This window comes from Panthera onca, chromosome E1 (genome assembly GCF_046562875.1).
Source record: "Panthera onca isolate mPanOnc1 chromosome E1, mPanOnc1 haplotype 2, whole genome shotgun sequence".
Taxonomy (NCBI): Eukaryota; Metazoa; Chordata; class Mammalia; order Carnivora; family Felidae; genus Panthera; species Panthera onca.
The window spans coordinates 41,286,336-41,301,689 of record NC_138352.1 but is presented as its reverse complement, the minus strand read 5'-3'; the positions used below and the strand labels follow the sequence as shown (position 1 = coordinate 41,301,689).

The window sequence follows — 15,354 nt, the reverse complement described above, 5'->3', positions numbered from 1 at the left end:
GTTTATGTTGAACAGCCAAGATGAATCAGGGAAAAAAATAAAGCTGTTAGGTGAAAATGGTTTTTAGATTGGTGACATTTTATATATAGAATGCTTGCATATGGGTAGCATGTAAATGAACACTTAATACAGGAATCTGAATACCAGTTCAGTCCTAGCACTGTCGAGCAGCATAAGTGGAACTTAAAGATATTCACCATGTGAAAGCTGATGATTTTTTTGATAGTCATACACTTTCTATGTCCACGGCATTTAAAAATGTATAAAATGCCTTAACCTGTAAAAGACATGTTTCTTATTTTTCACCTAAATTCTGTGAGATACACAGGCAAAGGATTATCTACATTTTACAGATGAAAAAATTGAGACTCAGAGATTAAATTGGTCCACTCAGTATAAAATGACTAGTTAGTAATCGTTGTCAGTTAGCATACAGGGCTCCCGACCCTTAGTAAAGTACTCTTTCCATTGATTCTCTACTTAGAAAATCATTCCTAAAGCCAGTGCCCAGACGCTGAGGTTGTATCTTGATAATATGGTGAGGCATATGTCCTTCTTAATCTCCTCTTAAGGGAAAGGCCTCTGGAAGTGGACCATGTAGGACAAAATAAACGTATATATCCTTGACAGTCTCCATTTGTTTTGTGGCCCTGTGCCAAAAGGGAGAGAGAAGAAAGTATATGCTTCTTTGCTGCTTTTTTAACTGCTAACTCTGACAGTAATTAGGGAAAAATTAGAGGTGAATTAGAAACCATTGGTTCCATTCTCTTTATTTTTCATAGGGTTGAACAAATAGAATTTAGTCCGATATGAATGACAAAAAGAGGGTAGGGTTTGGTTTAGTTTATTTTTTAGGCTGGGAAGAATCACCATTGGATTTGAATCTCCGGGAAAGTCTTTCCTCACTCTTGTCAATTGTGGCTATGAGGAGGCCTGCCGCATCCAGCAAAGGATTGTCCATTGTCTCTTCAGATTTTACATAAAATCTTACCAGAAGACAATGTAACCCTAATATTGCAAAGAAATGAGAATTGGGTTCTTTTCTTTTCTTCCATATCCCTTTACAGGAAGCTGTCCATGTGTTGGCCACTGGTGACTTTACTTTGATAAACATTTTTTTCTTTTTCTTTATTTCTTCTTTTCTTCTTCTTCTTCTTCTTCTTCTTCTTCCTCTTCCTCTTCCTCTTCCTCTTCCTCTTCCTCTTCTGTGTGTGTGTGTGTGTGTGTGTGTGTGTGTGTGTGTGTGTATGTGGTTAGAAGCACAGAATTGCAGATTTCATCTCTTGTAGGTCTCTTGACACTTTGATGCATTGTGGTGCTATCCCTGAATGGAGCTTAAATACTTCAGGGCTACTTTCTGACTGGGTGAAGGGGTGTATAAAATGAGAACATATGAGAGAGTATTAACAGAAAGGCACACTTTGATTTACTGATATTGGCTCTCTGCTTTCTTGTTGGATTGATATGCTGTCTAATATATCTGCAATGGATTTTTTTAAACTGACTTGAACAAAATAAAAAGGCTTGTATAGCTACTTGAAAGTGGCCCTTAAAAGTAGTAGTCTTTTCGTTGGATGTTTTCACACTTCTTGGTTATGCTACATGTTAGAGTCAAATTATGACTTGCTCTTGGGGGCAAGCAGCTATAAACATTACAGACTCTGCTTTGCAGCTTCTTCCCTGCATGGTTCTTGATTTCATATTTTAGATCATGGACACATGATACCTCAAGGAAGTCAGGGACAGACACTTGGCTTTTCTTGTTCTTTTAAATTTTTTATTGTAAAAAACACATATCCTAAAATTTACCTAACATAAAATTTATCGTGACCATTTTTTTAATTTTTAAATTTATTTCTAATTTTAATTCTAGTATAGTTAACATATAGTGTTATATTAGTTTCAGGTGTACAGCATAGTGATTCAGCAATTTATCCTGACCATTTCTGAGTGTACAATAGTGCTCAGTAGTGTTAAGTACATTCACATTGTTGTGTCACCAATCTCCAGAACTTTTTCCATCTCATAAACCTAAAACTGTATACCCATTAAAGTCTGCATTCCCCTTTCTCCCAACCCCCGGTAACCCCCATTTTACTTTCTGTCTCTATGGATTTGACTACTCTAGGTACCTCATAGAAGTGGAATGATATAGTACTTGTCTTTTTATGACTGGTTTATTTCACTCAGCATATGTTCTCAGGGTTTATCCATGTGTTGTAACAAGTGTCAGAATTTCTATCTTTTTAAGGGCTGAATAATATTTCGTTGTTTTTCTTGTTCTTTTTTGACTAAGCTCAAGATTGAAGGATTATAGATGATTTTTTTCTATACAGAGATGAACGGGGATGATAGAATCATTTATTATCCTCTGGTCTTGGGATCACTTGAAAGTGTTTTCTTTTTCAGTTATGGTAAAATGTACATGACATAAATTTCCCAGTTTAACCATTTATAAATGTATTGTTCAGTATCAAAGTCCATTCACACGGTTGTCCAGCATCACCACCATCCATCTCCGGAACTTTCTCATCTCAGTCAGAAACTCTTATCTATTCCCCTCTCCCCCGTACCCCTGGCAACCAGCATTCAGTTTTCTTCAATGAATTTGACTATTCTAGGTCCCTCATGTAAGTGGCATCACACAGTACTTGTGCTTTTGCAACTGGCTTATTTTACTTAAGATTTTCAAGGTTAGGTCTTGGGAGTTTTAAAAACTACTTTGCAAATGTGAAATAAGTTTCTGGTTTCCCTTTGGAAAATATGGGCTCTGTCTCAAGATGTAGCCTTTTCTAGAAAAGACATTAAAAACTGATTAACGCTAACTGAAGTTTGTGTGGGCTGAAGTCCCTATCGAATGTAAAATAAAAATGAATGTAGGCATTGCTAAATGAAAGTAGGGATGCTTGTGAGGTTACAGTTATTTAAGGGAAAGGGGGAAGGAGTGATAGAAGCATGGCCAGAGATGAATGGACAGCTATTAGTAATAATAAGAATGGAAAATCACACGATTTAGCAATGGATTAAATCTATAGAATAAGGGCACCAAAATGTCAGTGATCTATGAAAACACATTATACAGAAGAGAAAATCAGACAAGGGAGAAGTATTAGGTAGGAAGAGAAAAGTTCTGTTTCTGATGTGGTATATTTGGAGGACTGATGGAGCATCCATGCGAAGATTTTCTTGCAGTTGCTGGAAGTGTGGAAGCTCGATAATAGGAGAGACGTCTGAGTGCTATCAACGCATAAATAGTGATTATCAGTGTCTAGTTAGCCCCTTTAGTAGGCTTAGGCTGACAAAGAAGGTAAGAGTTCAGTTCTCAGAGGGCCAGTTTTTATTCTGAAAGTTCTTAGCCATAGACTGTGTACTTAATCCTGACCAGCTTTATTACAAACGCATCCTGTCGGCTACGAGAAGAACCAGGTAAGAACATGTTCTAGATGTGAAAATTTTTAATACAGAATTCAGTACTGCAAACAGTAAGTCATTAGCTTGGGTTTTCATATGTGAACAAGAACTTTTCATGTGCGAGAGAGGGGCACCTGGGTGGGTGGCTCAGTCAGTTGAGCATCTGACTTCGTCTCAGGTCACGATCTCGCAGTTCGTGGGTTCGAGCCCCGCATCGGGCTCTGTGCTGACAGCTCAGAGCCTGGAGCCTGCTTCAGATTCTGTGTCTCCCTCTCCCTCTCTTTGACCCTCCCCTGCTCGCACTCTGTTTCTCTGTCTCTTGAAAATAAATAAACATTAAAGAAATTAAAAAATGAAAGAATATGTATGAGAGATTGAGTGAATGACTTGGCACCTCAGACCATAGGCAAATGAGATCTCCTGTAGGAGGGTGGTGGCGGCGGTGACAGTGGTGGAGGTAGGGATCCCAGGACAAAGTTGTGCTGTTTGGAAGAGAAGGAATTGCTTAAGGAATTGATTGATAGAGGGATAATCCAGGAGGTTGGTGGCTTGTAGAAACTAACACCATAGGGGAAAATGACTGGTTATGATGACAGGGAAGGAATGTCAATCTGACTAAATTTAAGAACCCACAATTTATTGCAGACCCTTCCCTACACACCTTATGTATGTTACCTCGCCTGTTCCTCACAACAAGCCTGTGAGTTAGGCACTGTTATTATCTCCTTTCAGGAATTTGGTATTTCAGAGAATTCTTAGTCTGTGGGTACCCTGTGCCTGCCCCCCATCCTGGCCAGAACTGCTCAGGAGTCATGGGTTATAGTCGTTGCCTATTTTGGAGAATTGTAGATAATAAATTGTTCCTTCTCTGTGCTCTATTTCCCAGGTCACAAGGCCCTTAAAGCATTGTTGAGGTCATTGGTAGATCTTCAGGAAGAGTTACTTTTCCAGTACCCAGACACTAGATATCTAGTAGATGGGACAAAGGCCAAAGCAGTAAGGTAAGGAAAGAATGGAGCTATGGAGTTGCTTATTTTAATCTGAATAGTTTCCCATCATTTATGAAAAAGCCAAATCCTCTGCAGGCAGATGTCAGACTTACTGTTAGTAAAACAGAAAGAGGGGTGCCTGGGTGGCTCATTCGGTTGAGCGCCGACTTCGGCTCAGGTCACGATCTCGCGGTCCGTGAGTTCGAGCCCCGTATCAGGCCCCTGTGCTGACAGCTCAGAGCCCGGAGCCTGTTTCAGATTCTGTGTCTCCCTCTCTCTGACCCTCCCCCATTCATGCTCTGTCTCTCTCTGTCTCAAAAATAAATAAAAACGTTAAAAAAAAAAAATTAAAACAGAAAGAGCCTCTTATATTTAACTGGTGGCCAGGATAGCACATAAATTGGGAATAGGGTTTTTCATTTTTATATTTACTTGGACTTGCTCCCCTTTGTGGGCATCTGCAAAACGCTTGCCTTCTCTTTAGATCTGTTTAAATTGGGAGATGAAAGCACATTGTTAATATTCTTTTTTTTTTTTTAATTTTTTTTATGTTTATTTATTTTTGAGAGACATAGCACAAGTTGGGGAGGGGCAGAGAGAGAGGGAGATACAGAATCTGAAGCAGGCTCCAGGCTCCGAGCTGTGAGCACAGAGCCCAACGCCAGGCTCAAACCCACAAACCATGAGATCATGACCTGAGCTGAAGTCGGACGCTCAGGCAACTGAGCCACCCAGGCACCCCAATATTCTTAATTAATGTTTATGAAGCGCTTTGTGCCAATACCATGGAATTGTTGGTCACAACCATTTCCTTTTCAGTGAGGGAAGAAGTAGTTATTTTGAAGGGTAGAAATTTTTCAGAAAAGAGCAGAGTAAACCTGTTTTCTGAAATTGTCACATTTGATGAAGGATTTCCCCACACCCCCCTGTACCACCCATTGTTTGAACTTGCTGTGTATGGTACCTGCTTGCTTTTTTTTCCCCTGGGCTTATCTTTTGCTCCATTCTTTTCCACTGAGTTAGTTGCAGGGATAATAAGTAGGCTCACATTTATTGGGCACCTACTATGTATTGGGGTCAGTAGTCCATTGAGGGCAATTGGCTTGATAGGTGGAGGTTGTATTACTTTCTCATGGAAGTTGCATTTATTGCAACATACTTTCCGTTCTGCTGCCTACCCCTTTGAGTTTTCTTCACATTTGGCTCTCTTCCTGTGATTAGGCTACTATTATTCAGCTTTCCTGAACAATTTGTTGCAGGGAGACACATTGCCCTTATTGATTTGGGGATTAAGGTCATAAAAGTATGATTATGTGTTTAATTTTTAAAGACCATCTTGTAAGAGTAGAGGCCTGGTTCATATGCATTTCTAATAATGTTTTTACAACCTCATTTATTTTTACGATTTGCTTACCTCTTAAAAAAAATATTTCTAAGCTAGTAGTTTTTATATTTATTTGAAAAGTTACATGAGTTTTTGATTGACCTCATGAACATTCTTTTCAAACAGAAAAAGCCATCCTCACATCTATGATGTTATTGAAAATGTAGACAGAATAGGGAAGGCCTAAATACTCGACATCATGTGAGCTTAGCTTTTTATTTGGGTAATGTTTGTTTTCATTGGACTTAGTGTTCTTATTGGTTTTCTAGTGAGGAAGAGATTTCCAGTGAAGATGAAGAACTAGTAGAAGAGAAGAAGAAGCAGAGAAAGGCCCCACCAAAGAGGAAGCTAGAAACGGAGGACTATCCCAGTTTCATGGCTAAGCGTTTTGCCGACTTCACAGTCTATAGGAACCGCACACTTCAGAAATGGCATGATAAAACCAAGCTGGCTTCTGGAAAACTGGGGAAGGTGTGTGTGTGTGTGTGTGTGTGTGTGTGTGTATGTGTGTGCGTGCGCGCATGTAAGTACACGTGTGTAACAGAGGTTGTGGCCACCTGAAGCAGTTTTAAGAAATTGGAACTACAGCTCATGTATCTTATATTTATGTAGCTCATTATAATGTCATGATGTAATAGTAATCGGTCATTACTGTAGAAAATTTACTGAACTCCCACCATTGGGGTTTATACTATTCAGACCTGGGATTTTAACTTTATTAGAAAGAATATTTTATTCTAGAAATTATGGCCTCATAAGTGTTCAGATGTTTGGGAACACAAACTACTTAAAGAAGTAGATTTTTAAACAGTTATGAAAGATGCAGAAGTTACTCTCTGGGTATAGGAAAGTAATACAACCTGCATAAGACTAATTTTTTTTTTTTTCCTGAGAACAGTTACAGCCATTCAGAAACTCGGTCTGTAATACAAAGTCCCTCCTGAGAGGAGGATCGTCTGTTTCTCTGCTGACACAGAAAGATAGAGAAACCAACGTAGCTGCCTTCAGCACACACTTTCTGCATTATCTGACACTGGTTAATGTTGCAGGGTTTTGGTGCCTTTGAACGCTCAATCTTGACTCAGATCGATCATATTCTGATGGACAAAGAAAGATTACTTCGAAGGACACAGACCAAACGCTCCATCTACCGAGTTCTTGGCAAACCTGAACCATCAGCGCAGCCTGTCCCGGAGAGTTTGCCAGAACAACCGGTAAGAGCTCTGTGATGCTGGGTGATTACCGTGAATAGTTTCTATGAGGCTAATTAGCTGAAAAATCTGATCACCTGCTTGTAGATGTCATTCTTGGTATAAGAAGTTAGTGAAAGGAAGGGAAAAAGCACTACTTTACTAGATTGTTGACAAAGAGTATATGGAAGGACAAAATTCTTTTAAAATGGAGCTATTGTTAACTTCTGTGTAGTCTTCTCTTATTTTTGAGTTTGATAGGAGTCTGGTAATGGAAGCATTCATAATCCAGTTTTTATAATTCAGTTTTAAAGCTACTTCTTTGGAAATGTCAGTATTGAAGTGAGTGTGTACTTTAGGCTTTATATTGGACATGTAGATACTACAGAAAAGGATCCAAAATTAGAACAAATTCTTTTGTTTAAAGGAAACTTTTATTTATAGAAATATATACTTAATAATTTTTTTCAAAATTCAAAAGAATTTAAAATGAAAAGTAAAATTCCGCTTCTTAGATTGAACCAACGTTCAGTTATAACAAGCTTTTTCTATTCATATAACTATATACACATATAACACATATATCTATGTAGAAATATGGTTACATATTTTTAATTAAATGGAATGGATATGTGTATTTATAAATATATAAAATATTATAAACTATATGTAAAATCTTACAATTTTTAAATTTAAATTTTCCTAGAGATCGATTATCTAGAGATCAATTTCATTTTTCCTAATGGCTACTGAACATTCCTTCTTATGGGTGTGTACTATAATTTATTTAAACAGCGGATATTTTTGTTGTCTCCAGCTTTAGAAACAGTGCTATTGGAAACATTCATGAGCATTTATAATATGTGTATTTGTGTGGACATATGGATAGATTTCTCAAAGTGGAAATAGCAAATCAAAGAGAGTACACGTTTTTTTTAAAGTTTATTTATTTAGGGAGAGAAAGCATGAGTGGGGGAGGGGCAGAGAGAGAGAGAGAGAGAGAGAGAGAGAGAGAATCCCAAGCAGGCTCCACACTGTCAGCACAGACCCCCAACGTGGGGTTCAAACCCACAAACTGCGAGATCATGACCTGAACCGAAGTTGTATGCTTAACCCAGGCGCCCCCACATTTTAAATCCTGACACGTGTTACTGATTCCCTCCAGAAAGGTTGTATTAGTTCCCATTTCCACCAGCTGGGTTTTCTGGTACTGATTGTTGCCAGTTTTAGAAGTGAAAAATGGTGTCTTCTTATTTTAATTTTCATGTATTTAATTAGAATGAGGTTAAACATTTTTATATGATTATTGATCGTTTATGTTTCTTTTTCTGTCAAGTGCCTATTAATGTTTTTGTCTACTTTTTTATTGGAATGTTTTTGTTCTTTAATTTAAGAGCTCTTTATATCTTAAGGAAAAGTGTTTTGACTGTTATACACATTATATGTAGTAGCTACATTACTTCAATAACCTTTTTGGATTCACTCCTTCCTGTTTTCTCCTTGATTCAGGAGATCCTTCCTCAAGCCCCTGCCAATGCCCACCTGAAGGACTTGGATGGAGAAATCTTTGATGACGATGACTTTTACCACCAGGTATAATTTTCATACTCTTTTCTTTTGTTACAGATCAGGTGTTAGCATTTTAAAACAGCTCATAGAATTCTCTGGTCTGCTTTGGAAGGAGGATCGAGTCAGGGAGTTAGAAGTGCTGTCTTCAGAATTGACTTACTGTGTAGTTCTGAATCTGTTTTTCCTTTCCTGTCTTGTATTTTTCCTTTTGAAATGAAAACAACTACAGCTACTTTGTTAGTTGCTGCAGAGTATAAATTATGTGTAAAACAGCTGAGCTTCTTCAAGTCAGGTGGTTCATTCTTTCTCAGACATTTTTGAGAATATTAATGTAATAGAGGACTTTTTGCTAGTTATTTGGTTTCTTGTACTATTACTGTTAGATTGGGATATGGAGCTAAAGGGCTGGGATCCCAGAGTTCTTGAATTGAACTTCTGGTTCTATTACCTATTAAGTCTCTTGTGTTTTGTGTGTGTGTATGTGGGGGCGGGGGGGGGGGGGGGGTGTGCCTCTTCAAATCAGTTAAATATGTATTGAGATTGTCTGCTACCATTGATTATAATTACAGTGTAATGTTTTGAAGACAGAAAGAATTGGTAGAAGTCGAAATATGGCCCAGCTGTTGATACCTCTTTGCAAATGTCCCTCAGTTCTTTCCCTTGATATTATTGTCTGCTGGCATGCTGCTCTTTTTAATGATGCTGGTGACTCTGAATGTAGTTTGGGCTATTCTAAAGAACTAAAATATTTTCCTGTAATCCTGGGTCTCTGGGTAAGTTATACTTAATGAAATCTGCTTTAGGATGTACCCTTTCTAGCTCTGGGAATCAAGGAGGCTATTCAGCAGTGATGCACCAGCTTTTGTTGAGCCATTATTTATCGAGATACCCTTTTTTTCTCTGCTGAATTTTTAGTGTATTAACTTTGCCAAGGAATTTCAACTGCTTGTTGAAGGTTTAGCCATGATGTATTATGTATTGGGAATATGAAGGAAAAAATTTGGGAAAATTACACTACAGGGCCAATAGAACAGGTGATTCTATGTAGGGGATACCTCTGAGTCTTTGCCATTAGAAGAGAAAGAGACTCTCTAATAATCTTTCTATTCACTCTGGAGTGTTCAATGAAATTATTGCCATAAGTGAGCCTTAAAAGTAATGATGAGAGGGTGTAAGAAAGAGGATTGGTGTGGCCTCAGGTGTTCCTAGTCAGAGGTCCTGATTCTTTTTTCCTTTTCTTCTCTTATTATATCCATTTGTCAGAAGAGTAGGGAACTCTATTTTGTTCTAGAGTGTCTATAAGGAATTACCTGATATGGGATATTAATGCTGTATAACTGTGTGAGATCATGGGAGACAATCAAAAATGCTCCAGTCTTCATTAATTGAAGTGTACATTGTTCAATGGAAAGTGCATCATAAATTAAATAGGCTTAATAAAATAAACTGAAATTACTGGGGAGAAAGAAGTTGCTTCCACTGGCAATCCTTGGTCTGATTTTTTTTTTTTTTTCCTAGAGGTCTGTTTAAAAAGAAATAGCATTACTTGATTGGCCCTTCATCCCAATTAATAATTTTACCTTCGATAAATTCTGATTTCAGAGTTATGACTAGTCACATCTTAGCTTTTCCCCTTGCTGGTTAATTGGGGTGCTGGGGTTAATCTAAATTAAAACTTAAACTAATAGAGGTCAGCAAGGCAGCTGAAACACCTGAGTGAAACAAATGGGGCTGCCAGGCGCAACTTTATCTTGGCCGTTTCCCAAGAGGGAAGTGGCAGCAAATTGGAGTTGTTTCAGCCTTCTGTAAAGGTGAATGATGGGTGACACTTGTTAATGTACAGCATCTCCGGAAGCATTCCAGATTGCTTTGCTGCTGCACCAACTGCTGCCATCCATGCACAGTCAGTAGGAACTGGACCAGTTGCCAACATCTGGCAGCACAGCAAGGAATGGGTGCAAGTCCTGAAACCCCGCAGATTCTAAATATGGTGCTTAGAACTGTGCAGGCTTTAATCACTTACCACTCTTTGGCAGCGGGCTCCGACAGCTTATCCTAGCCTCGTACATCACATCCCGACATCTGCTGAGCCGCAAGGCAGCTGCACATTCATTTTCTCTTCTTGCCTTTTCTCTTTGCCTCCTATTCCTCTTATTCTTCCCACTTTCCCCCCGCCTCCCTTCAGTTTTCCTCTCCCTCCCCAATATACTTCTTGGGAGAGATGATCTGTGAAGATTACTGCTTCATTGTGTGCAAGTAATTGTGGTGATGCCAGGCCCTTGACAGACACAGCACAGCACCTGTTCTGCTGACCTGGTTAATTTCTTCTGTTGAGTGGGATTTGCCCGAGATTGGAGCTGAAGCCAATTCAATGATAAGGCTAAAGAAAATGGCTGTATGTTTTCTGTCACCTCCCAATTAAATTGGCTTCATAAAGTGCTTTCCTTTATTTGTCAGGGTAGTAAGCCTGAGCTAAGTGTTGCATTCAGAAGTGGCACAATGTATTACAATGGGCCTGTGAGTTTTCATTTGTGTTTTTTTTTTAATGTGGTCATATGGAAGAGCTGGGTGGTGAATATAATACACTTCGCCTTTTTTTTTTTTTTTTCTTTTAACCATACTTGAAGCCAGACTCTTTGGGTCCGTGTTTTGTAAGGAAGAGATTATAGCCACATTGAATTTTAATGTTTCATTGTAAGGGTTTAAAGGCTTACTTGGTTAATTCAAGCTGTGTAAATGCCCTAACTACTGAGAATGATATTCAGGGTCAGAATACCCAACATACACACACACACACACATTCATTCATTCATTCTCTCTCTCCCTTTGTTTCATAATGGGCCTTTAATTACTACAACTTTGAAAATATATCTGTATTATTTAATAAAGCGACATGTGTATGTGTATACATACTCAGACACTGAAGAGTATCAGATATCATAAGTAATCATATCATTTTTGAGCTGAAAGAACCTTAAAAGAAACTGCATCCCTGAGAAGTTAAGTAACTTCCTGGAAGCTGTATAGTAAATGGCGACATGAATGCTTGATCTCAAGATTTCTTAGACCGAGTCCTGTTCTTTCTGTACCTTTATTTCTTACATATTTCATTCTTGAGCCATAAAAAGACTTCACTATAGTATTATACCTTTTGGTTTGTAAATAAGCATCATTTTCTTATAACCAGAAGAAATATTATCTGTGTTGGAAAGTCATTTTTTTCTTCTTTTTTTTAAAAATTTTTTTTTTTTTCAACGTTTATTTATTTTTGGGACAGAGAGAGACAGAGCATGAACGGGGGAGGGACAGAGAGAGAGGGAGACACAGAATCGGAAACAGGCTCCAGGCTCTGAGCCATCAGCCCAGAGCCTGACGCGGGGCTCGAACTCACGGACCGTGAGATCGTGACCTGGCTGAAGTCGGACGCTTAACCGACTGCGCCACCCAGGCGCCCCGATTTTTTTCTTCTTAGAAGGCAAATGATTTATTGAACTCCTGTTACTTAACAATTCTGATGAAAAAATTAGCTTTATAGTTGTGTTACTGGTTTGTCTGGAAACTGGAATTGCTGAAAGCTTGAAGTATACCCAGTGGAAAGATTTCATGAGAGAAACTGTTCACCTGCTGTAGGCATTGCAGTTTCCCTCTCAAGTGGAATTAGTTTGCACTTGGCCTATTTCTTATCAAAGCTCATCCCTAAAGACAATTTCACAAAACAGGACGGTTGTAAATGACCACAAAGGATGAGCCACTGAGAAATGTTTTCAGTGTCTGTTTTTCATTTTCATTATCCTGTGTGCTGAGTTCTAGAAGATACGTTGTCTATATCACCATGTAAGGTTTTTCTTTGCTTTGATTTGCTTTTTTAAACCATCAGTTGATCTTTGACTTGGTAAGTCTGCATCCTTTAACGATTTGAGGAAGGACTAACATTTACTGAACATTGGTTATGTGCCATCTCCTTGGCTTAGTAGATAGGTACTTGACATACATCTTTATTTAATCCCCACAATATCTCCAGGTTGAGATATGACTGCACTTAACAATAAGCTATATAAAGTGACTGCTTTTATTCTTTTCATATCCCAGACCTCAAACTACTTTCTTGTCACTTCATGAGGTATTTTGTTCTGAAAGGGCTAATTGAGCTTAGATATTGACAAATCGATTCCTGGATTTCTAAGGGTACATTAGGATTTTGTATGTTGCTTCTGGCTCTGTTTGGTTTTGATCTGGTTTGTCCTGTCACTTTGAATTTAACCAGGAGTGTCTAGAGAAAGGCATAATAGGTTTTGCTCTTTCGACGACCACTTTGATGGGTTAAATTTCTCCTTTCACATGCCATCAGGACATGTCTATAACTGACCTTGCCACATGCTGGACTTCTGTATCCAACACATTTGATAGTGGCATAAGCAAGTAATTACTAATTCGTTGAACTATAAAAGTCGATAATGTTAAGAAAGAGAGAAGAGGCAAGCTTTCTGACAAGATGGTTTACCTTAATTAAATTGGTGAGTGATTAATATGGACAGTTGATATGGTGGCTTTAATTGCATACATTTAGATCTTAGTGTGAGTAAGATGTCTCAAGCCATTCCTATGGTTAATGGCAATACAATATTCTTACTGTTGGCATGTATCTTTCCAGTGGTTCAGTTGATGGTTAATAATATACTTCAAAGTTTAATTTGAACCTGTTCCTTTTAATTAGTTGTCAAAAAACAGATACCTTTGTTCAGAGCAGTATTTCATTTTTAATTTTACTTTTAGATGTTACTCTTACTTGAAACATGAGTTATGTTTCTTGAAAATTTGATAAAATTTGGGGCACCTGGGGCTAAGCATCCAAATTTGGCTCAAGTCATGATCTCATGGTTTGCCTGGAGCCTGCTTTGGGTTCTGTGTCTCCCTCTCTCTCTGCCCCTGCCCCGCTCGTACTCCATCTCTCTCTCTCCCTCTCTCTCTCTCCCTCTCTCTCTCTCTCTCTCTCTCACACTTACACACACACAAAAAAATAAAGATAACATTTTTAAAAAATTTAGGGGTGCCTGGGTGGTTTAGTCGGTTAAGTGTCTGACTTCGGCTCAGGTCATGATCTCATAGTTCATAAGTTCCAGCCCCAGGTCGGGCTCTGCACTGACGGCTCAGAGCCTGCTTAGGATTCTGTCTCTCTCTCTCTCTCTCTCTCTGCCTTTCCCCCACTTGCTCTCTATCTCTCTCTCAAAATAAATAAAAATAGGGGCGCCTGGGTGGCTCAGTCGGTTGAGCCTCTGACTTCGGCTCAGGTCATGATCTTGCGGTTCGTGAGTTTGAGCCCCGCGTCGGGCTTTGTGCTGACAGCTCGGAGCCTGGAGCCTACTTCAGATTCTGTGTCTCCCTCTCTCTCTGGACCTTCCCCTCTTGAGCTCTGTCCCTGTCTCTCTCTCTCTCTCAAAAATAAATAAACATTAAAAAACATTTTTTAAAATTTTTTTCTTAAATAGATAGATAAAAATAAGCTTAAAAATTTTTATAAGACTTACTACACATAGACCTTTATGATTATTTTAGAGCGGACTTATATATGAAATACATAAACTTGAAAATTGATATCATGGCTAAACATGTAGCAGAGAATTAATCAGCTAGGTTTCTTGAGGCATAGTATAGATGTTTAAAAAAAAAAAACCCAAACCAAATACCAGTGTCCAATTCAACTCTAGTTTTACTAATTACAAGATTATTTTGTGTACCATGTATAAGAATTTTATTTGAGATACATTCTAACTTATGTGCTGCCATTGTTGATCTGTCAGTGTTTAGACCCAAAGTCAGCATCAATATTGGCATTTGACTGCTAGCCTGGGCTTGTTATTGTGGAAGCTGCACGAAATAGGAGGTCAAAAACCACATTTTATTTTATTTTATTTTTAAGTTTATTTATTTATTTTGAGAGAGCGTGCATGGGAGGGGCAGTGGGAGAGGGAGAGAGAGAGAATCCCAAGCAGGCTCTGCACTGTTAGCACAGAGCCTGATGTGGGGCTCGAACCCACAAACTGCAAGATCATGACCTAAGCCAACACCAAGAGTCAGACGCTCAACCGACTAAGCCACCCAGGCACCCCTCAAAGCCACATTTTAAATGCAAGGTCCAGAAATTTCATCCAACAGTAATGTCAAGGGAAGGTTTACATGGCTGGCCCTCATTTCTTTCTGTTTCCTTGCTTTGAAAAACATCAGAGCACGACTTTAGTAATACTACCTCGTTTAACAAAGGCAAAACCTCAGAAAAAAACCTGAAACAGTACATTTTATGGAGCCAGCTAGGAAAGAGATAAGAATTGGCTTAGAACTGTTGAAGAAACTTTTTCAAACATAGGTGGTATCTTGGGAATTTACTAGGCAAATATGTGGCCAAAATTGCCTTTTCTGTACTAATAAGCACAAAGTCATCCAGCTGAGTGTAAATCAAACATAGGACTCCAGCAGTATTTTAGTGGCCCCAAGTGAAGAATTTGGTACTTCTCAAGAAACAGGGAACACTACTTCCCTGAAGTAGGTTATGATGTCTTCATATTAAATCACCTGCAATGTAAAGCTCCTTTAAGGTAAATTTTAGGGGAAACGATCTAGCATAGAAAGAAGTTAATAAGCATCTTTTAAAATTTTTGTGTATTGGGGATCTAGGATAGAACATAATTGCTTTAAAGTTAGATAGCATCTTTGAAGAACATCAAGGCCAAACTGTCTTTTTACAAACTGGAGCCTAAAGCAAGTATATGACTAGTATAAGGATCACCCCACCTAGTGAGTTAGAACATTGAGATCC

General features: G+C 38.6%; 1 protein-coding gene across 5 annotated transcripts in view; it reads left to right on the top strand.

Annotated features, from left to right (window-relative positions):
* Positions 1 to 15,354, top strand: part of AATF (apoptosis antagonizing transcription factor) — a 104,202-nt gene that overhangs the window by 33,988 nt on the left and 54,860 nt on the right. For all 5 annotated transcript variants that reach the window (XR_013552034.2, XR_013552035.2, XM_078437420.2 and 2 more), the window contains exons 5-8: positions 4,298 to 4,412; positions 6,054 to 6,255; positions 6,834 to 6,998; positions 8,484 to 8,567. Coding sequence is in view for 3 of the 5 variants with exons in the window: in XM_078437420.2 (XP_078293546.2) it covers positions 4,298 to 4,412; positions 6,054 to 6,255; positions 6,834 to 6,998; positions 8,484 to 8,567 (566 nt within the window). In the remaining 2 variants the exon portion in view is untranslated. The remainder of the gene's footprint in view (positions 1 to 4,297; positions 4,413 to 6,053; positions 6,256 to 6,833; positions 6,999 to 8,483; positions 8,568 to 15,354) is intronic.